Genomic DNA, 21,021 nt, shown 5'->3' on the forward strand with positions numbered 1-21,021 from the left:
GTGGAGGACAGCTCAGCGGCGGGGGGAGATGTAGAACGAGTGTACGCTTTCACAGCTCATTCAGTTACAGGAAGGAGTCTTGGAACAGCCATAGACGCGGGAGGGGTACTCGGCTAATGGCACAGCAGCAGCTGGGTGCTGGATGGTAAGCGGCACAGCTAGGAGCTTGCGCGCTGTGAGCCGAGGAGGGGGGTGGCGTCCCCTTCTCGGAACAGTAGCCCTGCTTTACAGCGGAGGGAGGAGAAGCAGAGTGCTGGAAGAGCCGCTCCGCGCTGGGACTGGCTCCTTCGCAGCCATTTTCTGTCCAACCAAACAGCCGATTCGTGCAGGGAGCCAACCAGGGCCGCACTGGAGGTTTGTGCCTGGCTTCGGCCAATGATTGCTAACCGATTCCTCCCTGCAGCTCAAATGAAATGTCCGGATCCGGCAGAGTGTGTGACGCCCGCCTCACTACCGTGCCCGAGTCAGCGCGGCGGCTCCGGAGCTCTGTCACCCGGCCCAGGCACAGGAGCGCTCTGCTTGCTGCGGCCGCCTCTGCTGTAGCGCGGGCTGCTCGGGGACGCAGTGCTGCTGCTGTGTGTGCCGGGGGGAGGGAGGGAGGAGGGGGACCGGACTGTGTACGAGAAGCCTGCACGGTATAGAGGAGGCGAGGCGGGCTGCGGCTAGTGTGCTGTGATGGATGAGTGCGATATGCGGGGAGGAAGGGAGGGGGCTGCTGCACCGGCTTCACCGGCAGCCTCACCTCTATTGTCTCCTCGGGAGAGGCTGTAGCCAGCAGCGGATCACCTGCTGCTCCCTGCCAGCCGTGCTGTGCCTCCCCCACTCTCCAATGAGCCTGTGCCTCTCCAGTGCCACCGGGACTGAGCCTCTGCCAGTCCCCACACTGTGCAGCTGCCTTCCTCGGCTATAGTGCTGGGGCTGCTTTTCCACTTGATGCGATGCAGCCGGTCTGCCCATGACAACAGCACTGTGATTTACATGTAAATCCCCATTCACACTCAAAATCACAAGATGAGATCGCAAATGATTTTGCATTGTTGTTTTTGTTGATTTTGCGATCTTCATTCCAGTGAATGAGAATCGCAACACAGTCCGAAAAATGCTTCATGCATCGCTTTTTGCGTTTGGTGGAAATCACAATCGCCATAGTGTGAGTAATCCCATAGGATTACATGTGCTGCAGTGCTTTGGTGATTGCCAATTGCCAGTGATCAGTACAGTGCCAGTGTGTCCTGGCCTAAACCATGGTGCTCCTTTTACATTAGTGCAATTTGTTTTTGCCAGAGTTGCAATTGCTAGCCTGCACAATTTTTGCTGCAATCACGCTTTGTTCCCGGCTCTACGGCCCAATCGCAGCAATGGAAATAGCAGGTTATGCGATCACAAATGCAGCATGATTGGGAGGGAGAATTGTTGTGTATCAGACTTGTGTTGTGGTGAAGGTACAAAGGAAGGTAGACTGTTTTTTTTTTTCCACTGCAACAATAGATTGGATAGCACTCAGTACAGCATTAGGCTGTATTAAACTCTAGATTTGAATTGATGTGAATCTGTTTTTAGCTTAAAGCGGAATATAACCCTGCATTTCAACTTTGCTCTAAAACATTATTTACAGCATATTATATGCAAAAAGCATTTTTTTTTTACTAGACCAGCATTGGAAGGGTTAAACACAGAGGTTTTAAGTTCCGTGCAGACATTCAGATGGTTACATTCTATTTAGTTAGTGTGTAACTGTTTATCAATAGATACATCTCTTTGGCTGTCCTCCAAGCTCCTTCTCAGTGAGAGAGATGAGTCATAATAAACACATATTTGTAAACAAAAAGTATCTAACTTAAGTTCGGATTCGGTTGCAGAAATCTCTAGGGACTTTAAAGCCCTGTGTAACCCTTCCAATGCTGGTCTAGTAAAAAAAAAAATGCTGGTTGCATATAATATACTGTAAATAATGTTTTAGAGCAAAGTTGAAATGCAGGGTTATATTCCGCTTTAATCCTGCTGTGTATTAAAAATAGGAACTCTCCTGTACAATGCGGTTTGTCAGAAAAATATTTGGCACTTGCGTATTTATAGCTTTGCATAGTAGGTGACTATTACGGTATGTTGTGTAAAAGCTCCTTGATTAACTGATATAAAATCTGATTTGATCACCTTTATTGGCAGTGGATTTGCCTTCACTACAATTTATGAAAAAAAAAAACTATCAAAAGCTGATTTTTTTTAGCACGCTGGAAAATCTTCTATTTGGATAATGGATGAGTGATTGGGTTTTTTGTCTTTGTAATGCATCAAGCAGTAAAGCACCAGCTGTTGTATTCTCATTAGATTTTTGTTAAATTTAAAGGACTCTTTCACACAGATGTTAAATGCACCATTTTGCCACCCAGTTGTTGGAATTAAGTGCCTTCTTACTGCAGAATAATGCAGCCACATGAGAGTATTTGTAACTCCACTTGTGTCAGCGTTTGACATGCAGTGGAGTTACCTGGCAGCAAAAACACAAAGTGTCAAGTTGTGTCTGAGATAGACTATAACTTGGGTGGGGTGCTTTGCCCATACCAAGCACCATCAAGCACCCCAGTCACTGCATGGGAGCAACTGACCGGTGGTAAATTCTCTGCCTTCAACCTGTGGAAGAGGCCTAAGGCTGGATTCACACAGTGCACGTTCCATAACACGAACAGAAATGTAAACTGGATATACACATTAATTCAAAGCCTGCATTCAGAGAGTTAGAGTTGAGAAGGCCTATAAAATTGTAAAGGCGAGTTGACATGCAGAATTATTCTGCATCGTAACTGATGTACTGTGAAAGGAGGATCAATTCAGCAGTTTGGTAGAGAATCAATAACTACCATATCAATTTACATACTTATTAGTTAGTATAAGTACACATACTGGCTTCATTTTACATTACTGGCATGTCAACTGTGAAGAGAAGAGCATTTATTTCAACCGAATGCCACAGGAAATGACAATAGCTGAAGCTGATATGTAACTTTTGGATAGAGCTAATCCAGATTCAGATGTTAACAAATTGCAAGATCATTACATTAGCTTCTGAATTTCAGTATCCCTTTAGAACATTTAGTTCTCAACCTGGGGTCCGCGGACTCCTGAGGGTACATCGGCAGCTGTCACGGGGGGCCGCAGACAAAATGGCGGATCTTGCCCCCAGGACAGAAGTGTCAGGCAGGGCAGTCTCAGTGGCATGAATGCAGCAACTTACTTAGCCTCGTTCTTGTGTGGACTCCTATCGCCGAGCTCTGCCTGTTGCTGCCTTGCATCCTGTTGCCATGGTTACCTGGTAGCCTCTCATGACGTCAGAGTTGCTGCTAGAAGTAACCATAGCAGGAAGATGCGGTGAGAGGAGGAGAGCCCAGCGAGAGGAGTCAGCGCGGAAATGGGACTATGTAAGATTATACTGGGGCACTACCTGGCTATCTATACCGCAGCACCTATAGGCTTGCTAACTACACTGGAGCAACACCTATGACTGGCTATCTATACTGGAGCACCTATACCTCTCTGCTATCCACTATGGCATCTGTACCTGGCTGCCTATACTGGGGGTACCTGTACCTTGCTAACTTATACTGTGGGCACCTATGGCTGGATACCTATACTGGGGGCATCTATGCCTTGCTATAGGCCTGAACGATTTTAGGAAAAGATTGAATTGCACGATTTCTGTTGGAAATTGTGATTTCGTTCACGATTTTCTTTCAATCAAGCTTTAGTATATCACACAGTCCAGCACAGTCACCTCAGCTCCAATGCACAGTGCCCACAGCACACATCATCTTGCGCGCACACACACAGAATGAGTCGCACAGGGTGTCAGAGTGATCTGATGTGCATTCTGCAGAGTTGCAAAGGAGGCAGGGGGCGGAGCCATGATAAATCTTAGCCTAGATGCCTGGCTCGTAGTTAGTAGTGGTACTGTTTGTCACTGCCTGGCCAAACGCTTGACTGACAGGCCTTCCGTGGCGCGCTATGCTAGGAGCAAGAGAGCACGAGAGTCTGCGGGAGAAGAGAGAACCGAGAGCCTGCGGGCGGAATCTACTGCCCGCCCAGCTGATGAAGTGCCAGTCTGGGCGGTGCAAAAGTGTGAGACCCTGCCGTGGCCGCCCGCCCAGCCAATGTCGCGCTAGGCGGAGGGAGAAAGTGAGAGGCTGAGCCCTGTGATGACGTCAGAGGTGGAGGCGGCACTAGGAAGGAGGAAGGAGCTGGTTAGAACCGCTAAGCCACAGTTACTTACACGGAGCGCAAGCGGAAGATGGACTGCCTGCCTCTGCCTGGCTGAACGGATACACTGCAGGAGGGCGGGGGGGGGGGGGGGGATATTGTGAGAAATCGTGGCATTCACGATCACGGAATTAGCGTTTCCGTGATCGCGATTTTGGTTTTAAATCGATACATCGTTCAGCCCTACCTTGCTACCTATTCTGGGGAACCTATACCTGGATATCTATATGGGGGGGCACCTATACCTATTTAGGACGGGGTCAAGAGGTGACATTGGGACCTAGAGGGGGACAAAACAGGCACGGGGGAGCAGAGCTATGGGGAGATGAGGTGACACAGAGGGAGACAAATGCACAAACTGAGGTGACACGGGGGTACAAAAGAGAATGGATTCAGGTTAAAAATGGATACGGTCCTTATCTCATTTGTTAACCAGGGAGTACCTGTATTTTACTAGTATTTGGCTCCACCCACATCATGTAATGGCTACGCCCCCTTCTTTGAGATTTTTCCAGTGGGGGTAGTTTTGCCTATGGAAGACTCAATGGGGTACACGTGCTAAAAAGGTTGAGAACCACTGCTTTACAAAGTAGCATTATATTGTAGCTAAGCAAAAAAAGAACTAAACATACCCTCCTATTTCAAAAAAGTAACTTCTAAGCAATTACTTTGTGTGTTTTACAGATGCCACTTGTACCCACCCATGTGTATTATGTATATTTTTTTGAGTAACATTATTGCCAAGCAGTGGGTTTCATGCTTGAATCGGGTACCGTTGCCGTGATAACTAGTAGCGTATTTACAAATATTTGGCTCTAAGAACAACGTTTTTAATCCAGCATAAATTAAAAAAGTTCTTAGACCATTCATTATGTCAAGCCATCACAATAAATATCAACATTATACATTTGTTTGTGCATTATGTTGGCATTTATTGCATTAATTGAGGTACTGAATAGCCTTGAAACACAGGCTTGCTTGTTTATACTTAATTAAAAGCATTATCTTTAGTGGAGTGGTGAAGATTTGCTCTGACTACCTTAGGGCCGGACAGTTCCCTCGTTTGTTTTATTTTTTTTTTGTTTATACTACTGATCCCATTCAAACGTGTGCATAATGCATGCATTATTACAGCAGTTTACTATTAGGACCTATGACTATTGTTATTAATTGGATTTATATAGTGCCAACTTATTACAAAGCGCTGGACAATAAATAAGGTTACTCACAATAATAGGGGTGACAGACAACACAATACAGATAATAAGCAGTAAAGCACACAATGTCAGATCATAAGCTGGAGCCATAGTCCAAGTAATTAAATTTCACATTCTATGAGCAGGATGCATAATCAGGCAAAATACACAAGGGGGTGGGGGCATGATAGGAGGGGGGGTTACGTTGAGAGGTTTTCAGCAGAGAGAATTAGGACATTTTACAAGGTAGTGTAGGCTTTCTTGAAGAGATGAGTTTTGAGAGCTTGTTTGAAGGTGCTGACAGAGGGGGCAAGTCTGATGGGCAGTGGGAGAGCGTTCCACAGGATGGGGGCTGCTCTAGAGTCCTGTAGTCATGCAGGAAGTGTGAGATGTATAGAGTGGTTTGGAGGAGCAGAGTGGGTGGCCAGGTATGTATCTGCTGACTAGGTCAGATATGTAGATTGGGTAGGACTTTTGCATAGATTTTTAGGCCAGACATAGGACTTGAAGCTGACTCAGAAGTGGATCTGGAGCCAGTGGATGGATTTGCATAGTGAAGTCATGGAGACAGAGCAGTGGGAGGAGTAGATGAGTTTGGCTGCTGTGTTCATGATGGATTGTAAAAGGACAATGCAGTTCAGAGGTTGGCCTGACAGGAGAGTGTTGCAGTAGTCCTAGCAGTAGATGATTAGGGCATCGGTTAGGCATTTGGCAGTGTCAGGAAGGGGTGTATCTTTAAGATGTTGCATAAATGGAAATTGCAGGCTTATGGTGGGTACACACTTGAAAGATAAATGAAAGATATCAGACCAATTTTACCCCCTTCCATGTAGTATGAGAGCCATACTCTACACAGTCTTTTCTATGGAGCTGAACTCCCCATCAGATAAAACTCTTTGCAAGATGCTGCACACAAAGATGCTGTACACATTCAAAAGATCTGTATCTGCAAAAGATTTGTGGCCTGTGGCCCCCCAGGTAAATTGAGTTTGAGACCCCTGGTCTAGAACATAGTGGATCTGAACATATGCCTATTGTATGCAGCCTTTTCGTAGTAAGTTAGGTCCTATGGATAATGTTTACCTACACTAGCCTCTGTATCAGGCAAACCTAAGGGTAAAAAACAGATACTTGCTGAAGATGGGGGAAGTCTCTGAATCCTGTGCATGAAGAGGAGCACGGCAATCTTCAGGATGGTTCCGGCCAGCTGCGGTGGTCTCCAAGACATTAGATACCGCGCTCCATTATATCTGGGAAACACCCCACTGTGAACGGCCTAAAGGAAATAACGTGCATAAGCTTCAAAATGTCCCTCCAGATTTCATCAATAAATGACTCCAAGCCAGCTTCCCTTCTAGCTCTACTTTTATTTGGGAATTTCTGAAGGTATTTTGGGAGAAGACCACAGAAATCATGGATGAACCCTTGAAGTGTGTTCATGCTCGATCCACATACCTCTGTGTGTTGTTTGTGCCTCTCCCTGTTGTCCTCGTAATAATTTTTTGAAAAAATGTGACCTTTGGCTAAAGTAAACAGTGTTCTCCCCAGAATTTTTTTTCCAGCCGGGTGGCATAAAAAAGTAGCCGGGTGGGGCAAGATGACAATGCAGGACAACTGTGCTTACAGCATAGGAGGAGGTGAGCCGAGGACAGCCGGGTGGTCACCAAATCTAGCCGGGTGGAGCACCCGGCTAAAAGAGCCTGGGGAGAACACTGGTAAAATTAGGAAGAGGCAGACTTGTGGTAATGTTCCCTCCTATTACCCAAGCATTTCCTCCTCTTAACCACCCTGGCGTTCTATTGAGATCGCCAGGGCGGCTGCGGGAGGGTTTTTTTTAAATTAAAAAAAAAACTATTTCATGCAGCCAACTGAAAGTTGGCTGCATGAAAGCCCACTAGAGGGTGCTCTGGAGGCGTTCTTTTTCCGATCGCCTCCGGCAAGCAGAAGTAACAAGGAAGGCTGCAATGAGCAGCCTTCCTTGTTTAGTTTTCCTCGTCGCCATGGCGACGAGCGGAGTGACGTCAGCCGACGTCCTGACGTCAGCCGCCTCCGATCCAGCCTTTAGCGCTGGCCGGAACTATTTGTTCCGGCTGCACAGGGCTCGGGCGCCTGGGGGGACCCTCTTTCGCCGCTGCTCGCGGCGGATCGCCGCAGAGCGGCAGCGATCAGGCAGCACACGCGGCTGGCAAAGTGCCGGCTGCGTGTGCTGCTTTTTATTTCATCAAAAGGTGGTTAAGGGGAGTGAATGGGGATCAGCAGGGTTACAAGAAGGAACATCACCGCGAGCCTGCCTCTTTTTTTTTTTTTTTTTTTTTTTTTTTCCCTGACATTCTGATTTTAGCCAAAAGTCACATTTTCAAGGTGTGATTACGATACGTAGTCCGGAGGAATGGACAGCGCACAAAGGTATATGGATCCAGCATGAACACACCTCTGTGCTTACCTTAGGTAGCTTTCCCTCAGGTCAGGTGTGCTTTCAATTACAAATTGACTAGTGTACCACTTACTTGTCATAAGAATTATTATCTCCAAAGAAGGTATTTCACATTAAAGGACAACTGAAACAAAGGCTGCCATATTGATCTTCTTTTAAACAATACCAGTTGCCTGGCTGTCCTGTTGATCCTCTGCCTCTAATACATTTAGCCATAGACCCTGACCAAGCATGCAGCATATCAGGTGTCTCTGACATTGTCAGATCCGACAAGATTAGATGCATGCTTGTATCTGGTGTGATTCAGACACTACTGCAGACAAAGAGATCAGCAGGGCTGCCAGGCAACTGGTATTGTTTGAACGGAAGTACATATGGCAGCCTCCATAGCCCTCTCAGTTCCGGTGTCTTTTAAAGCAGAGTTCCCCAACCCTGTCCTACAGGCCCACCAACAGTACATGTTTTGCAGGAAACCACAAACATGCACAGGTGAGGTAATTAGTGTCTCAGCAGAGCTGATTATCTACCTTTTGTGGATTTCCACAAAACGTGCAGTGTTGGTGGGCCTTGAGGACATTGTTGGGGAACACTGCTTTAACCTCCTTGGCGGTTATCTCGAGCTAGGGTTAGGGCGGAAAACCGCAGCTAAGAGCGGTGATCCCGACCTCTGCTCGGGGTAGCTGCCGGAGGCTGAATGCAGAGCAATGCGAGCAGCGGGATTGTTTCTACATACCTCCCGGGGATCCCGATGTCGGCTGGCATTCTTCTTCCTCTCCTCTGGGGCTCTGCTTCCTGCTGGTGAGATCGCCATGACGACAGCCGGCAATTTCACTTTAGAGTTGCAGCGCCACCCAGAGGATGGAGGCCTAACTGCAGCGCTGGAGCCAGGGAGGTGAATGATTGCTGGGCTGCTGCAGATCTCCCTGGCAGCACGATTTTTTTCCAGGTTTTAGCGTCTGAAAGGGTGCAAAAAAAATTGCACCGCTTTTAGACCCTAAAATCCGGAAAGAATCAGAACGCCAAGGAGGTTAAAAGATCTACTGCTAAAGTCATGGTGTCAAATATCACAGAACACCATCAGGGGTCTTGTGGAGTCCACATCTCAATGATTTACAGCTCTACTGCCAGCACAAGTGGATACTGACACAGTGGGCTTATGGTTTTGGTTTCTCTGTTCCTAGGGCCCAACTTATGAAATAAGCCCTTCATATGTTTAACATGCAGCTGTTTTTTATCAAAATAAGGGGCATTATGTTTTTTTTTTGTTTTTTTTTTTGTTTTTTTTTTTTAGAGATAACATTACTAAGGGCTCGTTTCCACTATTGCGGTGCAGAATCGCCTGGATTCCACCGCTGTTGAAATTCCATGAATTAGCATGCGGATGCGAATTTTTGCGCGTTTTTTGCCGCGAATTCGCATAGGTGAGGGTATATGAGAAATTAACCATGTCACTGCCTGTTTGAATTACATTGGTACCTATGCGAATTCGCATGAAAATTCGCATACCATAGCCGCATGCGAATTTCCTATTAAATACATTAGCGGCGATTCGCATGCATTCCACTCGCAGGCGAATTCGTTGGCTCTTTTGTGCGTTTTTTTACCGCTGAAAAAAACGCACCTCAACAACGCTACAGTGGAAACAGGCCCATCCACTTGCATTACATGTGCGAATCTGCATGCGTTGGACGCATGCAGATTCGCGATAGTGGAAACGAGCCCTAACCTTGGAGGTATTTCATCCAAGCACCCTCAGGGGACCTGTACTGCTGTTGCATGTGGAAACACCTGGTTGGGCCAAGCATTTCTCCAACCACCGTTGAACAGGGATATCCTAACATCCCTGAAACCATTTTATCATCTGTATAGTAAGGAGATAAGGATTTTCAGTAGTACTAATCCAGATATTAAATTTTCCTTTGATCAGTCGTTACACTTGGACAGCAATCATCTCCTGTGTTGGCCTAGACCAGTGTTTCTCAACCCTGTCCTCTATGACTCCACAGTGGTGCGTGTTTTGCTGACCTGGCAAAAGTGAACTGCGGCTGTTGGATATATTTTGTGTAAGATAAACAGATTTGTTGAAGGTGGAGTGCACATCTGAATCAGCCTGTCAATAATCATATGTGCATATCAGGTCAATACTAACTAATGGAGTTTGAGGGACTATTTGCAATATAACAGTCTTTTGCTACAGCTTTCATAATCACTTTGTGATTTTAAAAGCTCTTGCTAATGTTATCCTATGTGTGTGTTCACGCTGGAGCGATGTGATTTTGTAAAAATCCCCCATAGCATTGCATTAGCAAGGGCTTTTCAAAATCACTAGCGCTTAAAAAGCGCTTGTAGTGCGAATCAGCCCTTAGAAACTCAGTTCATCAATGAGCAGCAGGAACTACAGAGCTATTGAGCAAAGTGATTTCCCAAATTTTTTTTTATTTTTAAGGGGTGTGTGTGTTTGCCCCACAGGCCATTAAAATCAATGGCCCGCTCAGAAATCACAATTTGTTGCATTTTTCCACTTAGTTTTAAATCAGACAACTTTCTGCAGTGGTGAGATTGGCAGGCTAGGACACGGAGTACAGGTAAACAAACAAGCTGCTTGGATCTCAAGGCCCTGATCCTGTAGAATCCCTCAACCAGTTACTTGAGTACTCTGCAGGGGTTCCTTAGCATTCTTCCCCATCTTGGATGTTGGGGAAGTATGAGAGAAAGAACACTGTAATAGGGGGTACTGTTAAAAGATGCACTAAATCGGTGGTTAGAATACGAATGAACACATTAATAAAAGGCACTAGAATCCTGCAGAATTTGCTGTAAATATGCAGAATCCATAGTTCCATCAATTAAAGCCAGTTGTCTTGGTTGCTACCGTGACAAATGGGAAACAGATGTTAAGCTAGAGAGCAGAGTTTGCATTAGCCAAACAGCACTATTCCTTCAAGCCAAACTGAGCCTTGAGGTTCCCTAATTTAGCTACTTCTGGGCATATAAACCAGTACCCACACCAGCAGGGCCGAATTTACCATAAGGCACTGTAGGCGCGTGCCTACGGGCGCCTTATATGGCAGGGGCGGCTCACCTCTCTTCCCGAATGTATCCTCTCTCAGCAGAGCTGGAGATTGATATTACTCACCACCCGGCTCCAGTCTGGCAGCCACAGGCACGTAGTTAGGGGCGGAGTTTTGAGGCTTAATCAGTATCTCCAGTGAAAGTGAGAGTAGCGTGGTGGGCAGAGTGGGTATTGCATCCTCCCTGTACCGCAATCACTCTGGCCACACACACTGCCATTTGCCGCCTGCTCTTCTCATCTTGGTTGGCTTGAGGCAATTTAAGGTGGTGACTTAGTTGTGTTTAGCCCCATCCCCGATTGAGTGTAACCTGTTTTATAAGGTAACTAGGACCATAGGTTTTGCTGGGCAGGCCCTCCCTTTGAATTACACCACTGCTAGGTTCATATACATTTAGCTCTTTGTGTGACATAAGAAAATAAAGGTTGGCATTGGGGGTGTGGCCTGTGTTGAGGGGCAGAGTTTATGGCGCTAGAATCTCTGTGCCTACAAGCTCCTTAAAGCGAACCTGAACTCAGAATGTCCTCTCTAAGGCTGGTTTCACAGTGGGACGTTAAAGTCCCACGTTACAGCAGCCAGTAATGCAGCCTAACTCACAGCACTGTAAAATCAGTTGTGCTGTTCACAGTGCTCATGTTGCGTTACAAAGTAACGCAGCACGTTTAAACAAAGTGCTGCATGCTGTACGTTATACTGGGCTAAGCAGCGTTAGACTGCTTGCACATGCTCAGTAGTGTTGGAGGAGGAGGTCTTCCCTCCTCCTCAGCTGCCAGCCACATGGCTAATTAATATTCACTGCACTGCAGAGACTCTTGGTAGGACTGTAGTGTTGTCCGGATCATGAACGAATCGTTCATTTCATCCCGATCTTTTTTGTGAGTCGAATCATCCGGATCATCACAATGAAAGATTCGGTTCACAGTGGATGTCTGTCTGGAAGAAACAGGAACATACAGAATGTACAGTGCAGGGAAAGTCCTGTCCTGCTAGTCATTTCACCCAGTCTGCTTCCCTAGTAAAATGATTCAAATGATTCGGTTAAAAAGATCCGGATCTTTTCAATGATCCGAATCCTAATAAGATCCGGACTTCCTATCACTAACCTGGAGCGGCTGCTTTGAGAGCTGCATAACGCAGCTTAATCTGACGTCCAACTTCAACACCACCATGCGTTGCGTTAGGGGCATGTTATGCGAACATAACATAACGTCCCCTAAAACGCAACGTCTTGGTGGGAAAGTAGCCTAAAAGATACACAACAGCATAATAACCTTTAAACCTTGGGCAGCACGGTGGCGTAGTGGTTAGCACTCTCGCCTTGCAGCGCTGGGTCCCTGGTTCGAATCCCAGCCAGGTCACTATCTGCAAAGAGTTTGTATGTTCTCTCCGTGTCTGCGTGGGTTTCCTCCGGGCACTCCGGTTTCCTCCCACATTCCAAAAACATATATGGATAAGTTAATTGGCTGCCCCTAAATTGGCCCTAGAATACAGTACTTACACTACATAATATAGACATATGGCAATGGTAGGAATTAGATTGTGAGCTCCTTTGAGGGACAGTTAGTGACAAGACAATATATATATATATATATATATATATACTCTGTACAGCGCTGCGTAATATGTCGGCGCTATATAAATACTAAATAATAATAATAATAATAAACAACGAACATTTCTTTTGTTACAGCTGATACAAATAAATCTGCACAGTTTCTACTTCCTGATTCATGGAAGCAGACATATTGTTTACAGCCTGTGCTTTCAAATGGGCTTATCTGCTTACCTGCCATAGGTAGTCATGTGACACAGGGAGGGATCAAATTACAACTAGTGATTAGACACAAATGAAGAGGAATTAGGCTAAACTCTCTAAATACAGTGGCTTGCAAAAGTATTCGGCCCCCTTGAAGTTTTCCACATTTTGTTACATTACTGCCACAAACATGCATCAATTTTATTGGAATTCCATGTGAAAGACCAATACAAAGTAGTGTACATGTGAGAAGTCGTTTGAAAATCATACATCATTTCAAACATTTTTTACAAATAAATAACTGCAAAGTGTGGTGTGTGTAATTATTCGGCCCCCTGAGTCAATACTTTGTAGAACCACCTTTTGCTGCAATTACAGCAGCCAGTCTTTTAGGGTATGTCTCTACCAGCTTTGCACATCTAGAGACTGAAATACTTGACCATTCTTCTTTGCAAAACAGCTCCAGCTCAGTCAGATTAGATGGACAGCGTTTGTGAACAGCAGTTTTCAGATCTTGCCACATATTCTCTATTGGATTTAGATCTGGACTTTGACTAGGCCATTCTAACACATAAATATGTTTCGTTTTAAACCATTCCATTGTTGCCCTGGCTTTATGTTTAGGGTCATTGTCCTGCTGGAAGGTGAACCTCCACCCCCAGTCTCAAGTCTTTTGCAGTCTCCAAGAGGTATTTTTCCAAGTTTGCCCTGTATTTGGCTCCATCCATCTTCCCATCAACTCTGACCAGCTTCCCTGTCCTTGCTGAAGAGATGCACCCCTTGAGCATGATGCTGCCACCACCATATTTGACAGTGGGGATGGTATGTTCAGAGTGATGTGCAGTGTTAGTTTTCTGCCACACATAGAGTTTTGCTTTTTGGCCAAAAAGTTCCATTTTGGTCTCATCTGACTAGAGCACCTTCCCCACATGGCTTGTGGCAAACTGCAAACGCGACTTCTTATGCTTTCTGTTAACAATGCCTTTCTTCTTGCCACTCTTCCATAAAGGCCAACTTCGTACAGTGCATTACTAATAGTTGTCCTATGGACAGAGTCTCCCACCTGAGCTGTAGATCTCTGCAGCTCGTCCAGAGTCACCATGGGCCTCTTGACTGCATTTCTGATCAGCGCTCTCCTTGTTCGGCCTGTGAGTTTAGGTGGACGGCCTTGTCTTGGTAGGTTTACAGTTGTGCCATACTCCTTCCATTTCTGAATGATCGCTTGAACAGTGCTCCGTGGTATGTTCAAGGCTTTGGAAATATTTTTGTAGCCTAAGCCTGCTTTAAATTTCTCAGTAACTTTATCCCTGACCTGTCTGGTGTGTTCTTTGGACTTCACGGTGTTGTTGCTCCCAATATTCTCTTAGACAACCTCTGAGGCCCTCACAGAGCAGCTGTATTTGTACTGACATTAGATTACACACCGGTGCACTCTATTTAGTCATTAGCACTTATGTCTAATGTGTATGCACAATGTCTATAGGCAACTGACTGCACTCAGATCAAAGGGGGCTGAATAATTATGCACACACCACTTTGCAGTTATTTATTTGTAAAAAAAATGTTTGGAATCATGGATGATTTTTGTTCCACTTCTCACGTGTACAGCACTTTGTATTGGTCTTACATGTGGAATTCCAATAAAATTGATTCATGTTTGTGGCAGTAATGTGACAAAATGTGGAAAACTTCAAGGGGGCCGAATACTTTTGCAACCCACTGTACATACAGGGTAGGCATTTCTCCACGTTATCCTTTTGTCCAGTGCAAGAGTTTAGGTCCACTTTAAGTGTAAATCCAGCCCTGCGCACCAGGCCATACTGTGGAGGTACCACTGGCACTGCATGCATTCCAATAATTTTATTATATTTTTGTACTTTTGTGAAAATTACAGTAAATATTTTCCTGAATATCAGTGTCCTTATTAATGGTTAGGAATTATAAGTAACTAGTGGCTCTAGGTCTGTCACCGTCGCGTGCATCTTCCACTCCCCCCCCCCCCCCCCCCCCCCAAAAGGCTGTCAGTGCAGGACATGCGCAGTAGCGCAAAACCACTGACGCAGGAACACTTGTATATTATTAGGTAGGACTAGATGTACTGTTCCTAAGATATTAGTGGAAACTGTCGAAATACCTTCTGAAAGCTCAATTAAACTCATGGCAAACATGAAAAAAAGCCTAGAAAGATGTTTAAAAATGAATTATTATACTTTTGAGAATACTTTTATGCGGTGTATCCTGCACTTTTTCATTCATTTTGCTTAGGGGGCTCATCCAAATGTAATCAGTCTTAAAGGAGTCATCAGGCAAAAAAAAAAAAGTTTCACTTACCTGGGGCTTCTACCAGCCCCATGCAGCCATCCTGTGCCCTCGTAGTCACTCACTGCTGCTCTGGTCCCCCTCTGTCAGCTCGTTTTAGTTTTTGCCGACCTCGGGGTCGGCGGGCCGCATTGCGTACATTTTTAGCATTCCCGCTGGTGCAGGAACATTAACGCATACATTTTTACGCGTTAAGAGGTTCAATACGTAAAATTTTACGACTCCTTTAACTATAGATTTTTAGCTATGTAAATATATAAAACTTGCATTAATTTGCCATTGGTCTATTTTCATTTACAGATGGATGGTGATAGTGGTACAACAGACACATCCCAGCTAGGAATTGCTGCAGACTATATCGGAGGAAGCCATTACGTCATACAGCCACATGATGGTACGTCTTGAAGCCAAAAAAATGCTCTTGTTTTAAGGCTACCCACATCTTACAGATTGCTAGCTATAAGCGACAAGTAATCTTACTGTTATCTTACTGTTGGTTCACGCTGCTACCCCATTATTAATCTTCAGGAGCACCAGTTCCTCCTCCTGCTGGCACATGCCCCATAGCTGGTAGTTATATTTTGGCCTGTGGCGGCACCCAAATTAACAGCTACACCCTTTTTAGCTACTTCGTGGTGAATGAGATGCAAATAATTCTGAGTTGATGAATGATTTTGCAAATCTTGTTAGCAAATTTATGTATCAAGTGGACTAATGGAATCTCCCCTAGCTGGAATTCAATTAGTCAGTTTTCAAGCTGCATAGATTTGCATACAACATTTGCATAATCCTGCATCAACTTTGAATTATTTGTATGGAATTGACTATCACTAGCCTGTGGTCACACATGAATATTTCTGAAGCACAGTGCCACCAGCAGGTGAAACAGAAAATTGTAAGTCCCCTGATGCTACAATACTTCTCATTAATCAACAACTTGGTTTTCTTAGCAGGAAATATGTTTCCATTTTGTTCTGAAGCTCAATCTTCACACTAGATACTCATAATTTGCAATTGGTGGTCCTAATGTAACTACAGTCACATAAATTTTACACTTTTGATTACATACGTGTGCATCTGCATGGCAGGATGAGTATATAATTTGTACTGAAGCTTGTGCCTGAAGGAAATAGATCTTGCTTGATTATCAAGGTTTCCGAGTTGACTGTGAAAAGGATTAATATTTTTTTTCCTACACAGATATTCTCCTTGGCTAATGCAATACAAAACATTTTCTCTGTTTTTAATATTTTTAGGAGACACAGAAGACAGCTTAAATGACCCTGACGACACAAATGGCTCTAAAGAGAGCTTCAGAGAACAAGATATTTATCTCCCAATCGCCAATGTGGCACGGATCATGAAAAATGCCATACCACAAACAGGAAAAGTAATGTCTACAGATTCCCCTTTTTCTTATCTACCGTACAGCTTCATTTTGCACCCTCAGTCAATGCTATGCTTCAGGCACAAGAGGTGTGAAGATATTTAGTTTATTTTATTGTGGGCACCTTGTAGAAAAGACCGTGTGTGTGTGTGTGTGTGTGTGTGTGTGTGTGTGTGTGTGTGTGTGTGTGTGTGTGTGTGTGTGTGTAAAATGTCTTACATTCAATTATATATTTGTGTTACATTTTAAACCACTTTAGTGAAACATTAATGCATTCCAGATGTAGGCTTCTGTACAGTTACTAGTGAACCCTGAGAGGTTTGGATTACTAACAGCCTATTCATGTACCGGTATATAGCGGTGCTGATGCTGCTGGCTGCCAAGTTATGTGGCACGGCGAGGCTTATATAAGGGAGCAATGCGCCAAAATGCTACTCCCCTCCCTCCCCCCCCCCCGCCTCCACCCCCACTTTTCCAGTGGTTCTGCTTATGACCCATATGTGCACTGCTGTACTAGTGAAAGGCAACTGCTGGCAGCAGCAGCAATGAGAGGTCGGTGTGAAATACACTGCCATATACATTGGCATGATAGAAAAAGAAAAATGGAGGCACTGTTAAAGCAGAAGAGTGGTACCTTTAATCCACGGTGAAACAGACAACGGGGTTCACAGTGGGGGTGAAGGGGTGCCTGACAGCTGTTTCCCTAAGAAAGCTTCTTCAGAGGCAAATAATAATATTTGCCTCTGAAGAAGCTTTCTTAGCGAAACAGCTGTCAGGCACCCCTTCACCCCCACTGTGAACCCCGTTGTCTGCTTCACCGTGGATTAAAGGTACCACTCTTCTGCTTTAACAGTGCCTCCATTTTTCTTTTTCTATCATGCCAATGTATGCTTCTGAGAGCACGTCTTAGCTACTGGTACAGGATCCGGTGTACTCATTGCCTCTGGTTCATCTGGTGCCAGTCTTTTGTCTTCCCCATTTCGTACACTGCCATATACAGTGCTGCCCATAATTATTCATACCCCTGGCAAATTTTGACATAAAGTTACTTTTATTCAACCAGCAAGTAATTTTTTGATGGGAAATGACATAGGCGTCTCCCAAAAGATAAGACAATGTACAAGAGGCATTATTGTGATAAAAAGATTTCTCAGCTTTTATTTACATTTGAGCAAAAAGTGTCCAGTCCAAAATTATTCATATTCATAGCCGCATACTTGTTTCAGGTGTGTAATTCAGACACTGCTGATGCATGAAAGATCAGCAGGAGAGCCAGGCAACTGGTATTGTTTAAAGGAAATACATATGGCAGCCTCCATATCGCTCTTACTTCAGGCTACCTTGAAATATTGTAGAAAAACAAGTCCCTTATCAGACAGCACCAGATTGCTATGCACGTGTACATGTAATGCACATGTAATGAGCACTGGTAACAGAAAAATGGTCCAGAAATTCCAAGCCTATGGATAAGAAGTACCATCTGTGTGCTATTTGTCTGCTTTGTTGTGCAACTTGTAAATATTGTAGATGAATTCTCCCTTTCCTGGCATTCTGTTGGATGTATTAATGACATTCAAATATAAAGGGTCACATACAATCACTTGATTACCTATTTTATTGTTACTGTTGTTGTTGAAGGGAACTCCAATATACATTGGACTCTATGGCACTGGGACCTTTCCAAGTAGAGACCAGCAAAATATTATTCTAACATGCCAAGTTCCACTGACTCAGGAAGGTAAAGAAATTGTGACCAGTAACTGGCAATGAATTAGCTGGCAGGTAATTACCAATTAGAAGTTTAGGGTTCCATTGGAGATTTGGGTGTTAGGAGAATTGTGTTTGCTCATTATCAGAGATAACATGGAGGGATCCCAACCCCTTAGCGTTGCTTGTTCACAGTGATGGATGAACTGTATGCAGTCATGGGCACACTAGTTGGCTTGTGAACTTTTGTGTAGGATGTGACACCATGATCATCTGTTTGTCCATATATACTGCATCTTCATGCATGCATAATTCATTTAGCTTACAGCCCAAGTCCAGGCAGAAAAAAGTAGGAAATGCACACTTCATTAAGTAATGTTGTAGCTTGTACAGTTCTAAATAAGTCATCATTTTATCATTGTTTCCCCCAGTGTCTCAGCTGCTGCCTTCACTCAGAGCACAGAGTCTTGGCTGCTGGTAACACAGTTCAGTCCACAGTCTGCTGGCCAATGAGCACCTTCTGGCTGCAATTTAATACAGCCGATTGGCAGCATTAGTAACCAAATGCTTATCAGCATTTGACATGCAGTGTGGTTAGTTGGCAGCACAAAAAAGCCTCCTGCTACATCTTGAGTGTGGCTGCCACCCTTAATGTGCCACTATGGGACAGATGCTTCACCCTGCCTATGCTGACAGGCAGTGTATGTTCTGCCTGCAGCTGCCCATGTATAGGAGGCCTGATCTGCTCTTTTGCTAAATAGGCAATCCTGCTGTCTAGATGGCATCATTTGAATTAGATTAACAGAACTGTGATCATGTTACCAGAGCGATTATCTATATAGGTATGCAGATGCTTTATTACACAGGTGGTCCCCTACTTACGAATAACATCCTTTCCAGTATATGACTTGTAAGTTGAGTCAGAGTGATTTCCTGCCTGCTGCTTCAACTGGGACATGTGCAATATGGAGGAAAAGCTTCTGTAAACAGCTGTAGCACTCGATTAAAAGCTTTGTACACTTAGCTTTGTATATTTACATACAGCTCAGCTCACATTCTCTCCAGCAGAGGGAGCCTCACTAGAAAGACTCAATTTTCACTGTGCTCTGGCTACTCACAGGTTAATTTTGTTTACCCAGGCACTGCTGCATACAGTAAGATCATGCAAGATGACGTTAATAAAGCCCCGAGCTACTGCAAATCTGAGCTCCCGGTCTCCAGCATGACATCAGTAGAGCCCCAAGCAGCTTCCGAATGGCTGTATAGCACAGCTACAGGTCTCCAGCAACTTCTTTGCCTACTCTACATCCTCCCCCAGTTTGTGCATATCTCCCGAGATTCATAAATTGGTGATCGTAGGGGACTACCTGTAACTGAAATGTGTAGCAGTAGATTTTTGAAGGTGCATAAAGAAGCTTTTCTTGCATGCCTGGACTTGGGCATTAAGTGTGCATTATATCACTTCTGCATAGTCCACCAACCCCTGTTCCTTTCAGTAGTAGACCTCCCCTTCCCAACAAAGCAGTTTGCTTAGTGCTGAGGGAATTGGACTGTTTTTCATTCTCCTGGCCATTTAGGTATGTCCAGTTGAGATTGAGAGTAGATGTGCATGCTACAGCACATACATGATTACCTCCAGGGCTGTAGCAATAGGGGTTGCAGAGGTTACGACTGCATCAGGGCCCTTGGACCAGAGGGGCTCCGAAGGGCCCTCCCTCAACTACAGTATCAGCTCTCTATTGGTCCTGTGGTCATAGTAATCACTTCTATAGATACTTTGAATAGTGGTAATCATTAACAAGCTGTTTCCCATCCCCTTCTTGCATCTCTGACACTGTAGTTGCCATTGGCAGGTTTTGGTGCGCCATGTCAATTTATATGTATAGAGTGCTTGGGGGGGGGGGGGGGGGGGGGGCCCCCATTTTAAAACTAGCATTGGGGCCACAGCTCCCTAGCTACGGCACTGAATACCTTGTCCTCGCATTCAGAAGAAACAATACCCACGCCACATGTTTCACTCTTTTTTATTGAATGAATAACTGTTTTTTATTACAGTTTGTGATGTTACCAGTCATCCTCTTCTGGGAAGTAGCGGTAGGCGTTGGGGGCTAAACCTATGGTCCTGCTATTCTTTAGCATAACGTCTGTTGTCGGTTGGAGCATAATCTGGCTTGATTGAGCTGTTGTACCTTGAGGGGTGGTGACCCTGTCTTCACTTATAAAATCTGGCTCCAGACAGACAGGGATTTTGTTGCCATATACAGTGGTTTGCAAAAGTATTCGACCCCCTTGAAGTTTTCCACATTTTGTCATATTACTGCCACAAACATGAATCAATTTTATTGGAATTCCACATGTAAGACCAATACAAAGTGGTGTACACGTGAGAAGTGAACCAAAAATCATACATGATTCCAAACATTTTTTTACAAAAAATAACTGCAAAGTGGGGTGTGCATAATTATTCAGCCCCCTTCGGTCTGAGTGCAGTCAGTTGCCCATAGACATTGCCTGATGAGTGCTAATGACTAAATACAGTGCACCTGTGTGTAATCTAATGTCAGTACAAATACAGCTGCTCTGTGACGGCCTCAGAGGTTGTCTAAGAGAATGTTGGGAGCAACAACACCATGAAGTCCAAAGAACACACCAGACAGGTCAGGGATAAAGTTATTGAGAAATTTAAAGCAGGCTTAGGCTACAAAAAGGTTTCCAAAGCCTTGAACATCCCACTGAGCACTGTTCAAGTGATCATTCAGAAATGGAAGGAGTATGGCACAACTGTAAACCTACCAAGACAAGGCTGTCCACCTAAACTCACAGGCCGAACAAGGAGAGCGCTGATCAGAAATGCAGTCAAGAGGCCCATGATGACTCTGGACGAGCTGCAGAGATCTACA

General features: G+C 44.7%; 1 protein-coding gene across 1 annotated transcript in view; it reads left to right on the forward strand.

The window, feature by feature from the left end:
- Positions 1-217: 217 nt before the first annotated feature.
- Positions 218-21,021, forward strand: part of NFYB (nuclear transcription factor Y subunit beta) — a 29,182-nt gene continuing 8,378 nt past the window's right edge. The window contains 4 exon segments of the mRNA XM_068272794.1: positions 218-354; positions 15,328-15,421; positions 16,284-16,405; positions 16,408-16,503. Of these exon segments, the coding sequence (XP_068128895.1) occupies positions 15,328-15,421; positions 16,284-16,405; positions 16,408-16,503 (312 nt within the window). The 5' untranslated portion in view covers positions 218-354.

Source organism: Hyperolius riggenbachi, chromosome 3, assembly GCF_040937935.1.
Source record: "Hyperolius riggenbachi isolate aHypRig1 chromosome 3, aHypRig1.pri, whole genome shotgun sequence".
In the NCBI taxonomy this organism is placed as follows: Eukaryota; Metazoa; Chordata; class Amphibia; order Anura; family Hyperoliidae; genus Hyperolius; species Hyperolius riggenbachi.